This window comes from Ochotona princeps, chromosome 19 (genome assembly GCF_030435755.1).
Source record: "Ochotona princeps isolate mOchPri1 chromosome 19, mOchPri1.hap1, whole genome shotgun sequence".
Lineage (NCBI taxonomy): Eukaryota > Metazoa > Chordata > Mammalia > Lagomorpha > Ochotonidae > Ochotona > Ochotona princeps.
Window position 1 is genome coordinate 7,522,646 of NC_080850.1, and position 14,081 is coordinate 7,536,726.

The window sequence follows — 14,081 nt, forward strand, 5'->3', positions numbered from 1 at the left end:
TAGCAAAGTGAAGGAGGCTAAGAACTCTTAGTAGCCACCTGTGGAGACAGGCGAAGAAGAAAATAAGCTTGCCCAAAGACTCACAGATAAACAGGCATGTCATGTAGAGCACAGCTTACATGGCAGACATGGGGAGATGAGGCCGCTCTGAATCAAGACGCTAGGTTAAAATGTCGACTAAACAGGTAGAAAGTGCCAGGAACTATATGATAATGGTTTGAGAGCAGCCCGAGTCTAACCGCCAAGTCTTTGCTTTTGTATCTCTGTGCTTGCTTGCTCCCTGGGCAGAAACCTGTACATTTGCCCTGTGTACACTTGTGACAGGAGACTGTATGGCTCAGCCTCTCGTGGGTGACCTTGGCTGCCGTCACCTGGCTCAAATAAGAGTTACTTCCTTTTTTGTAAGTGGCTTTGGGCTCCTTGGTGATCTTTTTCCCTAACACAGGGATTAAATGTCTGGTAGATAATCATTCCTTTTATTCTCCCTCTCTTCCTTCTTTCCTTTTCTCTGCCCAGCTCACCCCTCAGAGGAAGAGACCAAGAGACGGGCATGTGCAAACCCATGGAAGTTATGGGGGAAATTCCCCTTCTTACTCACCCGTGGTCCTTCCAGCTCAGTTCTTCCCACAGATCTCTCCCTGCTACGAAGGGAGGGGTGGGTGCTCCTCATGTTCCCAGACCCTTAAGTCTTCCCCTCTACACCCCACAGCACCCCCACCCCATTTTCTCTGGGGGTCTTTGTTCTCCATGCCAACATAGAGCTGGGAGTTTTGAGCCCTAGTCCTTTTCTGCCTCATGTTCCAGCTGCCTTCTGTTTCAGGCTGCACTTGGCCTTGACAAGGTGAGAAAGAAACGACACAAGAAAAAAGCCACACTTGTGCTCACAGTTTTGTCTTTAATTAAAAAGAAAATAAGAAAACAAACATTTTCCCTGGGCAGGTTGCGAGAAGACATCATAACCATACGAATTCCCCACTGAAATAAAGAAATCCCAGGAGGTGTACTCATGACCTCCTAGGAGGGTGGCCTTCCTTGAGGCCATTGTTTTCTCAAACACACATCTCTCCTGGGCTATTCAGAGGAAGTGCTAATGCAACTTTGTTTCTCTTGGAAGACTCAGCCCCTTGGCTCACCCATCCATGACACGCACACAAGGAAGCTGGGAGATTTTACAGATGGGTAATGAGTGCCAGGATTGGGAGGGAAGGGTTCAGGGGTGCACACTGCCCTTTCATTGACCCCCCTGACTTCTGTTCAAGATCCCCAGGGTGCTAGGGCTGGGGCACCCCTCCATCGGGACACATGGCACCTACTAGATGCGTTGTCCTGCAAGTGGACAAGAGCTGGGCTTTCAGAGCTAAGTCTGCTAGTGGCTTCTGTCCTCGAGAGGTAGCAAGTGAATTGACTGTAGGTAAGCTGGGCTGGATGGAATAAGGATGGGTGCCAGGACAAGAAGTGCCTGGGCTAGTGCTGAGTCCTCATGAGCCGCCAGGAGACAGTGGAGAGATTTTGCTATGTATCTATTTGGCATCTCTCCTCTGCCTTTCACTGTGTCCCTCCTCAGCGGCTCAGCTAATTCCTCCACCCTGGCTTTAAGAGGCCAACTTCAGACAGATCTGCCTTTTTCTACATGGTGCAACCTGAGAAGTCACTTGACTCCCTGCAGTGTTAGTTTCCTCATCTGTGAAATGGGGAGATGGCCAGGACGCTCACAGCTGGGACTGCGAAGGATATGCTGTGGCTATGCTGTGCACTAAACATGCAGGTGCCCTCAGCACACAGCCACCATTGCCCTCAGCATCCCGGCACCGGGATTTCCCCACAAAGCCAGTGATTCTGTGTGTGGCTAAGTGTAGGTTGAAACAACCTTCCAGAGAGATTGATGGGCTCCTCTGAGCATGCTGGGTGGCATCTTGGCTGGGCAATGGTCAGGAAGCTAGTCTGGATGATCTTGACCGCTCTTCTCCCTCCCTGGGGAATGTCCGTAGGGTGGAGGGACTGCCCTACCTCTAGACCTCGGTGCCTTCCCGGGGGTAGAGAACACCACTGGTGTTAATGCTGTTGTAGAAGTGAGGGGTGAATTGGTTGAGGACGGCACCTCCATAGCCGAGGGCATTGGTGGGTCCGGGGTTGCCCCACTCACCCCCGCCCCCAGGGTTGGTGGTGAGGGGTGTATAGGTGTTGAAGCTCAATGAGTTCTGCACCCCCATCTTTTCATTGGACTCAAGATTCAGTCCTGGCGTGGCCACAGGGCGGCTCACGGGGCTGGGACTGCCGACGTAGGCCGTCATGGTGGAGAGGAAGCTGTTGAGGCAAGGGGTGCTCGAGGGGGGCGGGGATGGCCCCTTCTCTGGCGAGCCAGGTGCGCCCGTAGAGACACTGTCCAGCAGGTCCTGTGGCTCTGAGGTCTTGGGACTGCCGGCTAGGAGACTGCTCCCATTCTTCTCTGAGGCCATGGAGCCTGCGCCGGAAGAAACATCTGATTTTCTCTTCCTCTTCCTGCGGAAATTGCCATTGTCAAACATCTTCTCGCAGTTGGGGTCCAGCGTCCAGTAATTCCCTTTGCCTGATACAGAAAGCAGGAGAGGGTTAGCGGAGAGACAGACAGCACACCGCATGCTGGGCTCCTTCATTGTTGCCCACTGTAACAGAGGGGGATGCAGAGACGGGCTGCAAGCACAATGGAGGAATGCTGGCAACCCCTCCCCAAGCACACCACACCCATCCTTGCTCAAGGACCCATCTCACAACGAGGCATGCTGGGAGGCACCAAGATGTAGCAGGAGTCGACAGGAGGTCTCTGTAGGATGAAGAACTCGGAGCAGAATGCTGTCGGGGAGAGGACAAAAGCTGAGGAAGATGGAGGGTTTTGATAGATCAGGAAAAAAAAAATCAGGACTCCCGATCTTCCCAGGCATGGAATTTGGACACCACCTTGAGGGCTTGCTTTGCCCCTGCCAGGGTGGGGAGGAAGAATTGGGGCAAGTCTCAACCTTCTGCTGTGTCAAGGGGAGTCCCACCAAACCCACCCCTGCTTCCCCGGGCAGCTGTGAGGTACAGAGATGGCTTGACCTGTGTTGCCCTGTGTGCCACCTCTCTGCCTGAGACGAGGGTGGGAGTGGGGGCCATCTTGGGACAGCTCACATGCCCTTCCCTGGAGGACACACAGAGCGGGTTAACCTCACAGGCAGCAGAGGTGGCTTCTCTGAGCCATGCCCGGAGCTGCCTGCTGCAGCACAAAAATGCATTTTTATTTCTGCATTTCAGAAATTTGTTATTCAAAAAGAACGTGTCACAACCTCTGAGGCGGGAGAGCCTCTGTCTACATTTAAGCCTCATCCTTATTCCTTAAGTAGTCTGGTTATTCTGCCCTCCCCGCCCCCAGTGTCATTTTCCTTATCTGTAAAATGGGTTCAATGTGAATTACCCTGGAGGGGTGCACTGTGTTAGCAGGTGTAGGGCAGGTGGTGCTAGGTGGCCATCAGCAGTGACTCAGTCAAGGTCAGATCTTCTCCCCAGCCGACTTGAGATGCTTGTGGGCTGTTTGCTCCAGTCTCATGTACCAAAGCTGTTGGACATGCTGGGTGCCAGGAATGTGGGGAGGAACCATGACAGTGACTGCAGGTCTGAGGCACGTGTGAGGACCAAGGACTTACATGCATTTCTTCAGCACGGCTAACACTGGCTAACGCTGCAGAGTGCACACTGTCTGAAAATCTCCCCTGATTTGCAGATCTGGACATTGAGGTGGAGAGATCTAACCTGGGATGGTCACCCACTGGTCAGCAGTACAGCCAGGACTCAAACTCTGCAACCCACATTCTCCTCTATGACTGAGATCTCCATTCTGTATCAACCATTGTAAGAACTTTCTAGAACGGGGTGTTGGAGTTGGCAAGGAATGAGCCTTGCTTGGGATCACCAACGGTTTGGTCCCAGTCCCCACACCTGCAAACTCCCTTACCTGGATCATCCTCATCTCGCGGCACCTTCTTGAAACAATCATTGAGCGACAGGTTGTGGCGGATGGAGTTCTGCCAGCCCGCCTTGCTCTTGTTGTAGAACGGGAAGTTGTCGGCCACATACTGGTAGATCTGGCTGAGGGTGAGGCGCTTGTCCGGCGCCCCATGGATGGCCATGGCAATGAGAGCCGAGTAGGAGTAAGGAGGCCGCACCAGCTTCATCAGCTCCTCCTGTGAGGGGATGGGCAGCCAGCCCAGGTCGCTGCCCCCCAGCCCAGACATGCTGGACAGCAGCTGTCTCTGCATACCATAGGCCTGAGGCAGGAAGGGACTGGCATTGGTGCCTGGCAGGTAGGGTGATGGGGTCATGGCTGGCCCATTGAGCCAGAGGTAGGGATTGGGGGTGGCCCCATACTCGCCACCGGCCTCGAAGGAAGGGGGGCGCTGAGGGCTAGGCACACCCTGTGGATGGAAGAAATTCTCATAGTACAGGTTCATCTCCGGGGGCTCCTGGCCGATGTTGGGGAACTGGGGACTGCAGCAAGGTGGTGAGGGTGCCGGGAGGTCGAAGGAGCTCATGCTGGGGCTGGACTCTGCAGAGCCACCTGCCTGGCACCTGCACTGGGGAGCCACCCCACCCCTGACAGGTGCTCAGAGGCCCTGGCCTCTCTGCTTATAGCTTCTTGGACTGGGCTGGGCAGCCACACCCAGGGGCGGCCACCTGCTCACAGATCCTGCCCAGCCTGGCCCGCCCTCCTCCAGCAGCCCATGGAGAGGAGACTTCCCTGCAGTAGACTCAGGGGCCCACTAATGACACTGAGAGCAGCTGATGTTAACACTCACAGAGCCACCTTGCTGCTTCTCTCCACGGTCCTACCTGCCCTATCTTTCCCTTCTGTGTACTGTCTCCTATGCAGGGTTCCTTCTACCTTCCTTACTTTTCTTCTCCCTTCCTCCTATCCTCCCTGGATATCTCACTGCTGGCTTCTTTTATTCCTCCTCTCACACTTTCTCCTCTCTCTCTCCCTCCACCTATCTTTCATACCACCCTCCTGCTCTCTCTTCTTTCCCACCCCAGCCTCTCATCCTCTGAACTGATCCTGCCCCCAGCTGGACAGAGCTCTTTGTCAGCAGCCCCATTTTCATGTCTTTGAAATGCATGCACCTGCTGAAGCTGCCTAGAGGAGGGCAGGGTGGGAAGCTTGGCTCTGGCACAGCTTCAAAGGGGAAGCCAGTTCCAGACTTCCTTCCCACTTGTGCCCAGCACACACACCCCACATGCAAGCACCTGCAGGTGTGCACATTCACACACATTCTACAAGCAGGCAGAGAGAGAGCTGTCAGACACAGGGCCTGGGGACTCACCTGGAGAAGCAGCAGGATTCCTGACCATGCCAACAGGAGTGGCACCGTGAGTGGGTGAGGGGAGGGCGTGTACAAGCTCCAGCAGCCGCCCCTGGCTGCAAGCGGGAGTTCCTTGCTCCAGGGCTTCTCTCTTCATGCTGCACAGCCAGGCCACAGCCTCTCTCTGGGCTCCCCATTCTCCACTGTGGCTTTGCAGCAGCTGCTCCCAACCTTTCCTTGAGCTCCAGACCAGGCCCTGAGCTTGACAGATACATGGGATCCTCCGAGATTTGGAGGATCTGAGCGAATCTGCAGCAGCCATGTGGCAGGGCAGATGCAAGCCACCCTCTAGTCTGTAGTTTCATAGCCCTCTTCACCCTCCCCTCCCTTCTCTGATGGCTGCCTCCCTCTTTCTCCAGACTCTAGAGGCAGGGAGGGTCAAAGAAGGAGGTCACCTGTCCCATCCAGAATAGGACTGCTTCTCAAGGGGATCTGCCATCTCCACTCACCTCTGCCACCGCATCAGGAAAACAGGTGGGGACGTGAATAACACTGCATGTGTACTGGTATCCAGGGAGTGAGTTCCTGATACTCAGGAGGGAGGAGGCTTCTCAGGCCCTGGGGAACCACCTGTTCCCACCATGGAAGGGGCTGACTGCCAGGTGGAGTTTGGGTTAAGTGAATGTGGTACTTCCTTTCAGAAGACTAAAGCCAAAGAGGTCCAATTCCTGTTTAGGTTTTTTTTTTTTTTTTTTTTTTTTCGTTCTTGGAGGCCTGGCTTCTTTGGGGCTGGGCCCTGAGAGTTTAAACAGTCCCATGGGAGCCTGTCAATTCAGACCTGAGCTACAAAATTGACCTGACAATTCCTCTTCTCAAAGTCCATCTTAGAAAAGTAGCCAAAGCAAAGGGTTTGCTGTGAGACAAGGCTGTCACAGTATCACTTATACCTATAACCTGCTGTGACTAACCCCCATGTCCAGCAGTAGGGGAATGTGTTAAACAGTGACTCATGCAAATGATATAAATTAAGCAGCCATGAAAAATAGACCGTAGAAGAATTATTAGTGATAGGAAAATTGCATTTTTGTCCTAGTGCTGGTTGGAGAAACAGGCTACAAAATACCATGACTTTTTTTTTTTTTACTAAGAGTATATATATACACACACATATTTGTAACATAGAGATATAAGTATGCAATAAGCAACTGATATTTCTGGAGGGAGACCTGGATGTGTTATTCTGCAGTCTCTGATGTAAATGATCAGAAGATGGCAAGCCAGAGAAGAGGGGCTTGGGAGTTTATGTGACAGGGCTGAGAGAGATGACACTTTACATACCAGAGGTAGCATCGTCGATGTAGCGCTGGGATCTGAAGGAGCCAGCGAACCATGTGAGCCTTGGTGCTGGGCATCCGTGCAGACCTTGGGAAGGGCTTTGGGACCGAGGCTGGCTCTGAATCCCTGTGTCAGTTCTGCATGTTCAATGCAGCCATCGGGGTAGATCCTTTCCCATGTCGCCCATTGTGGCACATGCAACAAGCATCGGCCATTTCATGTTCAGCACACGTGCACTTGAGAGGGACAACCTGAGCTGCCTATGGTGCTCCCCTGGAAGGTTGCCAGCGTCTTGGGTCAGCCTGCAGGCAGGGACAGTGTGATGCCCAAGGTTACAAAGGACAGAAGAAGGGAGGATCATTCAGAGCGGCCATCTGCTGGAAAAGGAGTGTTTGCAAAGTTTGGGGAAATGCATGCTATGGGAATAAAACTGTGCATACATTTTTAGATTTTCTTTTGCACCAAAAGTAAGCCTTTTAAAAATTCCATTTTGTCCAGGAACCTTTGGATCTCCAAGCAGAGCTAGACTCAGCCATTGACAGATCCCCAGTCATACACATCAGAGTTAGTTTCTAGGCACAAGCTTCTCTTTTCCTGGGAGATCAGAGACAGCAGTGTGCAGCTGGGGCACTGCCTCCCTGCACCTGGCCTCGTGCCACAGGCCCAGGCCTTACAGACTGGACAAGGATGAAGTATTGGCTCCTAAAGTGCTCCTGGGCCCTCCAAGGCCACATCAACTAGGGTCATTTTGTGGACTTTAGACTTTCCTTGAGATGTTGAAGAGGTTAAGCATTCAAACTTGAGAAGACCTATCTAGCCCAGTTTGGGGGTAGGGAAACACCGAAACGATAATAAACGCTTCTGGAGGGGGGCTTGAGGGAGTCTAGGGAATGCTTGGGCAGCATTTGTATACCTGGGCCAAGGGAGGCTGCCTTCCATTGAGCACAACCATGTGCTGAGCCCACTCTGGTGGGAGGAGGCCACGGGATGTCATGTGGCTTTGCAGACTCGGCAGAGCTGCAGTCACCTTTCCCCTTGGCTGTTTGGTACTTGTGTGTCCTGGCCAAGCTTAATCTGACAAGGCCTGTTTGCTCAGCTATCCAATGAGGATTCAGATACAGTCTGTCTTGAGGGTTTCAGAGGAAATGTGATACCACACATGTAAAGTGTAGAACCCAGACAAAGCTGCCAGCAGTGAGAATGGTGGTGACTTACCAGGGGCCGGAAGCCAGGACTTGACAGCGGAAGTAGCTCTGGGCAGCACACCCACATCACTCTTCCAGCCAGCCTGCAACCATGGCTTCCACTCTAAGTGAAATCTTACTCCAGGGCAGGAGGCGAGGCTCAGGCAGAGTGAGAATATTTGCAGAAGTTCATGGAAAATCAGATTACAATTAATTTTGGTGCAATACACACATATTTTTAAATCTGTGCATTGCTTTTTCAAAGCATGCATTTTCCATCAATGTTTTGAAGACCCCCACATGTGTGCCCAGCAGTCATCTGTAGGTACTGCCAAGCTTAGAATCCTGATTGGCTCAAGCCCTGCAGAGAGGGTGGGTGGCCCCCACTCAGATGGTGGCAGCCCAGGGCCATTCCTAGGTCCCTGATTTTGGTGGGGAGTGGTGCTCATTGACTTAGAAGTCTCATCTCACAAAGGGGTGTCTGTTTACAAATGGTCAATGATTTTGTTCTGTGGACTCCACTGTGGACTAAGGACTCAGAATCCTCCTCATGCTAATGAAGCAGACACATGGACAATCAAGGGGAGAGGAAGGCAGTGGGCTGGGCTGGGGGGCTGGGGGCAAGGGGCAGGGGCCTGCCAGACCGCACGTGCAGTGTGGGAGCAAAAGGCTCAAACCCTGTCACCAAACTTCTTCCTTAGCCACTGTGGTATCTTAAAGTAAAACCAGCAGTTCTGGGCCTCAGAGTCCCTCTGTAAACAGAACCACTGACTTTGGAGTGATGTTTCACTGGCTGAAATGCCGGGCATACAGCACACACTCAGCGAACAGGTGCCATCAGGGACCACAGTCATGGGAGATGCTGCTGACCCACCCGTGGGGGCTGCCTTACCCCAGGCTCATGGGCTTCACCTGCTTTCTTCTCAGTTCCCCTTAAACATCAGCAAGTTGCTTCATGAATTCTTTCTGCTTCCTGTACTTGAGGTCCTGGGGGGCTGACATGGTGGAAATAGGCTCCGAGGGGAAGGAGAGGGTTAGAGATCCATTGACCTAGTCTCTGTCCAATTCCTTGTCTGTAAATGGGGATAAGAAATCCCAGTTCAAACTGCCGCTCTTCTCTGCACGTCACAGGGAGCTCTTGGCAGGGACTGTGTCTCCATGCTTGGGACTTCCGCCCTGGAGGCTGGGTAGCAGCCTGCCTGATGAAGGTCATCTCTGCTCAGCGGCTCCTTGCCTCCGGTGAGCGACAGGGCGAAGAAACATGTAGTAATACCGCCCCCTGGCGGCCATCTCTTTTGTCTTCATTTTAAAACATTTCAAATACAGAAGAGTCAGTGAGTACATTTAGACTTGACAATTTCTAGCATTTTGCCATCTTCATACGTACATGCGCATACTATTTTTGACTACATAAATATATATATTAATATTGCAAAAGGTGGGGGTTCACAAGATCATAAAACGAAGACAAATGGCTATATTACTACGTAGGAAGTATAGTTCAGTACATACAACATTTACTAGTATGTATAGATTAAAATATGACATACACACAATTTTATATTATACATGTATTTTAAAACAAGCTCTGGCTGCTTTTATTAAGGAAAACATCTCATGATCACTTTTCACCCGTCTGCTCTGGCATGCTTCTTAGATCAGTCACCTAGATCGATGACAGTAAGTATGTAATGTTTTTCATATGTTTTTTTCCGAGCCTGTATTATCCCCACTGCGGTGATGGGCACTCACATGGCTTAATACTCTGTTGCAGATTTCCTCAAGGCCGGGCAGTGGTTGGCCAGGATGAGCAGCTCCGCCTTGCCCTGCCGGATCATCTTCAGAGGCTGCCGGTGGCCCAGCACGTGCGTCCTGCTCTTCATCATCAGCTACAGCCTTGAGTTGATGGACTCCAGGGGCCTTTTCATCCTCTAGGCGGCCACCATCTTCCTGCCTCGGGGGCAGGACAGGCCTCCAACCTAGTGTGGCCGACAAGATGGGGGAGGATATACTGTATTGTTACTCATTTGCAAATATGAGAGAAAACATGCCATTTGTCTTTCTGTATCTGTCTTACTTCACATAACAGAACGACCTCTACTTTGTACACTTTTCTGGCAAATCTCAGTGTTCCATTTTTATGGCTGAGCAATATTCCATCGTGCATTTTCTGTCCTTTTCAAAAAATGTGTGGGAGGAAAGGGAGAGAAATCTCACCTCCTGATTCACTCTGCAAATGACTGGTCCCAGTCCAAACTGGCACCATAAACTCCACCTGTGTCTCCCACATGGGTGGCAGAAACCCAAGTTCTTGAGCCACCAACCGCCACCTCTCGGCACATCCATTATCAGGAAGCTGATCAGAATCACAGCCGAGACTCTCTGTGGGCGCTCCAAGCGCTGGCTTAACCCGCTGTGCCAACGTCCAGCGATTTCATCTTCTTTTCCCACTCATCCACGGATGGCTGTCTAGGTTAGTTCCACATCCTTGTGTGTGTAAATGGCACTGCGGTCAGGTGACAGCAGGTATGTCTTTCATCCACTGACTTCGTTTCCTTCCAGAAGGCAGATGGGTGGGTCTTGAAGTAGAGCTATTTTTGGTTTCTGGAAAAATCTTCAAACTGTTTTTCACAATGGCTATACTAATTTACATTCCCACCAATAATGTATTGGCATTCTCATCTCCACACCTTCACCAGCATTGAATACCTTCAATCTAAAAAGGAGAGAGAGAGAGAGAGAGAGAGAGAGAGATGTATCTATTTTTATTGGAAAGGCACATTTACAGAGAGAAGGAGAAACAGAGAGAGATATTCGGTCCGCTGGTCACTTCCCAGGGTAGCTGCAACGGCCAGAACTGAGTGGATCTGAAGCAAGAAGCCAAGAGATTCTGCCAGGTCTTCCATGCGGGTGCAGGGTCCCAAGGCTTTGTGCCATCCTCTACTGCCTTCCCAGGCCACAAGCAGGGAGCTGGATGGGACAAAATCCAGCACACATAGGGGACCCCAGGGCACGCAAGGTGAGGACTGGGAGCCCAGACCAATGATGCTCCAGATGGGCAAAAATCCCAGCCACTATCGGTGGGAGGGGCTGGAAGCTTGGTCTGCCCACCCTTCTCCATGCTGGTGTTGGGAGCGGCAGGGTGTGCCCCCTACAGCAAGTGCGCACGCGCACACCCTCCCAAACAGACACCCTGCAAGGTTCACTCCTCATTGCACGCTCACCACTTTCATGAGCAGCACAGGGTACTGGGTGGCTGTTGCTCTGCTGGGCCCTGTTGGACTTGTGGGGACTCAGATGTCCCCTCTAGAGCCTGTGGAACCCACCATGGATTCCCTGGCCTGGGGAGGTGTGCCAGGGCTTCTGAGCCTATAATGGATCCACCAGGACCAATTCCTCTCTGTGCCTATATTCTCGATTGAGAATAACCATAACTCACACTTCGAAAAGTGACTGTGTGGTCTCAAACATGATGAAATGCAGATTGGCAAGAACAGTACAGGCACATGGCAGATGCTCCTGCAGGGGGCTTCCTATACTCCAGCCCACAGCGTGGCAAACAAGACCTTGGCATGAGGCCTTGGCCTGACCTCCCCTGTCCTGGTCCCAGCCACCTCTGTCCCTTCCCTTGGGTTGTAACCACATGAACTTCACATGACTGCTCAGCTTCCCACCTGTCTACCTGTGGGACACCCTTTCTCTGGCATCTTCTTCTTCATATGAAAGACTCTGACATCTTCAAAGGCAACTGAAATGCCACCTGCCTGGGAAGCTTCCCAGGGGATGCCACACCACCACTTCCCTTCCTGATGTGTTCTCTCCGTCCCTGGAAAACCCAATGAGCCTGTAATGGATCCACTTTGGCTATGAGGGTCGATTTATGGCCTGGCTTCTTGACTGCACCTGGAACCCCTTGAGAGTGAAAATGAGCTTCCTTTGTTTTCTATTAATAACGGCTTTTAACTGCACCTGCGAGATGCAGGGAAAACATGTGTGATGTTCTCTTCTCGCTCTTGGCTTACCCTGTAGGATCAGAGCCAGATGGTGACCATGCATGAGTCTCTGTTCACTGGACAGGGGTTGATGGCTCTAGAAGGCAAGGCACGGTGACCCCCACTATCATCCGCGTGTATCACAGTCACATGTGCTGCTTGTGCCCAGCAAGGTGGAATTTCCCATGACAGGTCCTGGAGGCAGTTGCCAAGGTCATAGGAAGCCACAGGAGGCAGATGTCATCACACCAAGCCGAAAGCAGGCAGTAGCTATTCATCAACACTGATGAATCTCCAAGCGTTCACTGGCTTATCCTTTTTGTAATTACCATGGAATCTACAACATCTAACATTAACTGTTGTCAGCTTTTCATTTTAAGCTCTCTTTAGGATCTGTGTGAATTTGGGTGCTCTCTTATAGGAACTGAATTTTCATAAAATCCACATACCTTCTCCTACAATTTCATAAGCAGTCATAAAACAGCCGTGTACAAGGCTCTTAAGGGCTTTCCCATGGGAGTCGTAAAGAGTTGAGTCTAAGGAAAACAGTACGGTTAATTGTGCTTATTATTGTAACAGTTTGGGTTATTAACCCTTATTATTATAAGGGTTATTTATTATAAACCTCTAAGTAAATAGAACCCATTAATATTTTATAAATCACAACGAAAGACTTCCAGAGTGTTATCGAGTCTGTGGATTGGATGGGTTTCCACTCTCACCTTCTTGCCTGACGTCCGCTGGACAGGATACACTCTCAACTTTCTGCCTGGCTTCTCCAAGCGGACAGTTCCAGTTCAGCCAAGTCCTCTGTTCCCCCAGGGCACACTCTCCTTCCATGTCCTTCCTCCAGCAAGAATTCTACAGGGAGAAAACCCGGGTTTAGACCAGTTGCTTTCCTCATCTATTGCCTCATACTATTCACCCTGAAACTTCCTCTTTTTTTTTTTTTTTTTTTGGAAGCTTTCACCTCGTCACCTATCCTTGGGTGCTGTCCTGTGATGTTTCCCTCCTAGGGAAGAGCCAACCAGCAATTGCCTTGCATGGACTATTCCTGATGCCATTGCTTCAGAGCTAGCCATTTGCAGTTCTTTCTAAAATGTCACCTATTTTTTTGTTGTTTTTAAAATTGACACCCAATATGTGTGTGTGTTTATTGGGCATGGTACAATGATTCTATATGTTCATCCAGCATATAGTGAGTAATACGGGGTAATGAGTATTTCCATCACCTAGCCTAAACCTCAGGATGAATTGTGAATGTGAGAATGGAAAGTTCCCCATGGACCCTTCTCAAATTATATTTCTTTGGGGAAAGTAAAGTTAGAGTTACTCTGGACCTTGTGGCTTTGGCATGCCTCCATTTTGCACTGGTCAGTAAATTCTGTTTATAAGGATGTCTTTATTCCTTTCACTAGCAAACATTGTCTTCTGAACTAAGACAAAATGAAGTAGCCAATGGTCATCTGCTACTACTTGCCAATGGGTGGGTCTTAGGAATGGGCCCATCAATAGTCGCTGAGCCCTCATTCCCTCTTCAAGCATGAGGGCAATGGTTGCCTGGTTGCTGCTCTATCTGCAGCTTTTTAAAAAGATTTACTTAATATCTGCAGCTTTTGCTACCACTCAAGACAGCAATAGGTACTCCCTAAATGCCTGCCCATGTTGGAGTGGCTGAGCCCAGTAGCATCCATGCAAGGCACACTGTGAGAGTTGAGAACCTCTGAGTGACCCACATTCTTGCTACTTGCTCACTGCCTGAGATGCAGTACAGCTCTCTGATGCTCACTGACAGGTGTTGTGAACAGGAGACAGGATAGACGGGTCTAGGACTGGAATCTGGGTACATCCATGTATGTGAGTCATTGATAATGCACCTGCTACCTACCACCTGCACAGTGAGGCAGAATCTCCTTTGGGTAAAGGCTCCAGAAATGATTTGTCTTGCTAAGACCAGAAGGAATCATGGCTGAGATGAACACAGCTGTTGAAGGGTTGAAAACAGAAAGGCCTGGTGGTCCTCCAACCATCCCCATCCAACTCACCTGGCTGGCCTCTTGAACCATGAAGTGACGAGGTGCTCCGGGGGATTTGGCACTTTTGTTGGAACAGATCAATTAAGCCTTGGTGACTTGGTGTGGGGCTATTCATTTAATGAATGTTTTCTTCCCAGCATCCATATGAAAGCATAGTGAAAAGGAGGTTATCTTGACACAGCATAAAAATAAGGAATCTACACCATGGGTCCTAGTTCAACCTTAATT

General features: G+C 50.7%; 2 protein-coding genes and 1 pseudogene across 6 annotated transcripts in view; all 3 read right to left on the reverse strand.

Annotated features, from left to right (window-relative positions):
- DOCK2 (dedicator of cytokinesis 2) overlaps window positions 1-14,081 on the reverse strand; it is a 526,535-nt gene that overhangs the window by 100,721 nt on the left and 411,733 nt on the right. The window lies entirely within an intron of this gene.
- Window positions 1,747-12,609, reverse strand: FOXI1 (forkhead box I1). 5 transcript variants are annotated; one of them, XM_058677932.1, is made up of 6 exons: window positions 12,263-12,609; window positions 8,876-9,117; window positions 5,816-5,891; window positions 5,328-5,562; window positions 3,965-4,424; window positions 1,747-2,566 (listed from the first exon to the last, which is right to left on the reverse strand). In XM_058677932.1, the coding sequence occupies exons 5-6, from the start codon at window positions 4,329-4,331 to the stop codon at window positions 2,010-2,012; spliced, it is 924 nt and encodes a 307-aa protein (XP_058533915.1). In that variant the 5' UTR covers window positions 4,332-4,424; window positions 5,328-5,562; window positions 5,816-5,891; window positions 8,876-9,117; window positions 12,263-12,609; the 3' UTR covers window positions 1,747-2,009. The 5 variants fall into 5 exon arrangements, with proteins under 5 accessions (XP_058533915.1, XP_058533917.1, XP_058533919.1 ...); XM_058677934.1 differs by having other exon boundaries at window positions 5,328-5,567; XM_058677936.1 differs by lacking the exons at window positions 8,876-9,117; window positions 12,263-12,609 and adding an exon at window positions 7,857-8,299.
- LOC131482706 (large ribosomal subunit protein eL30-like) lies at window positions 9,447-9,771 on the reverse strand (annotated as a pseudogene).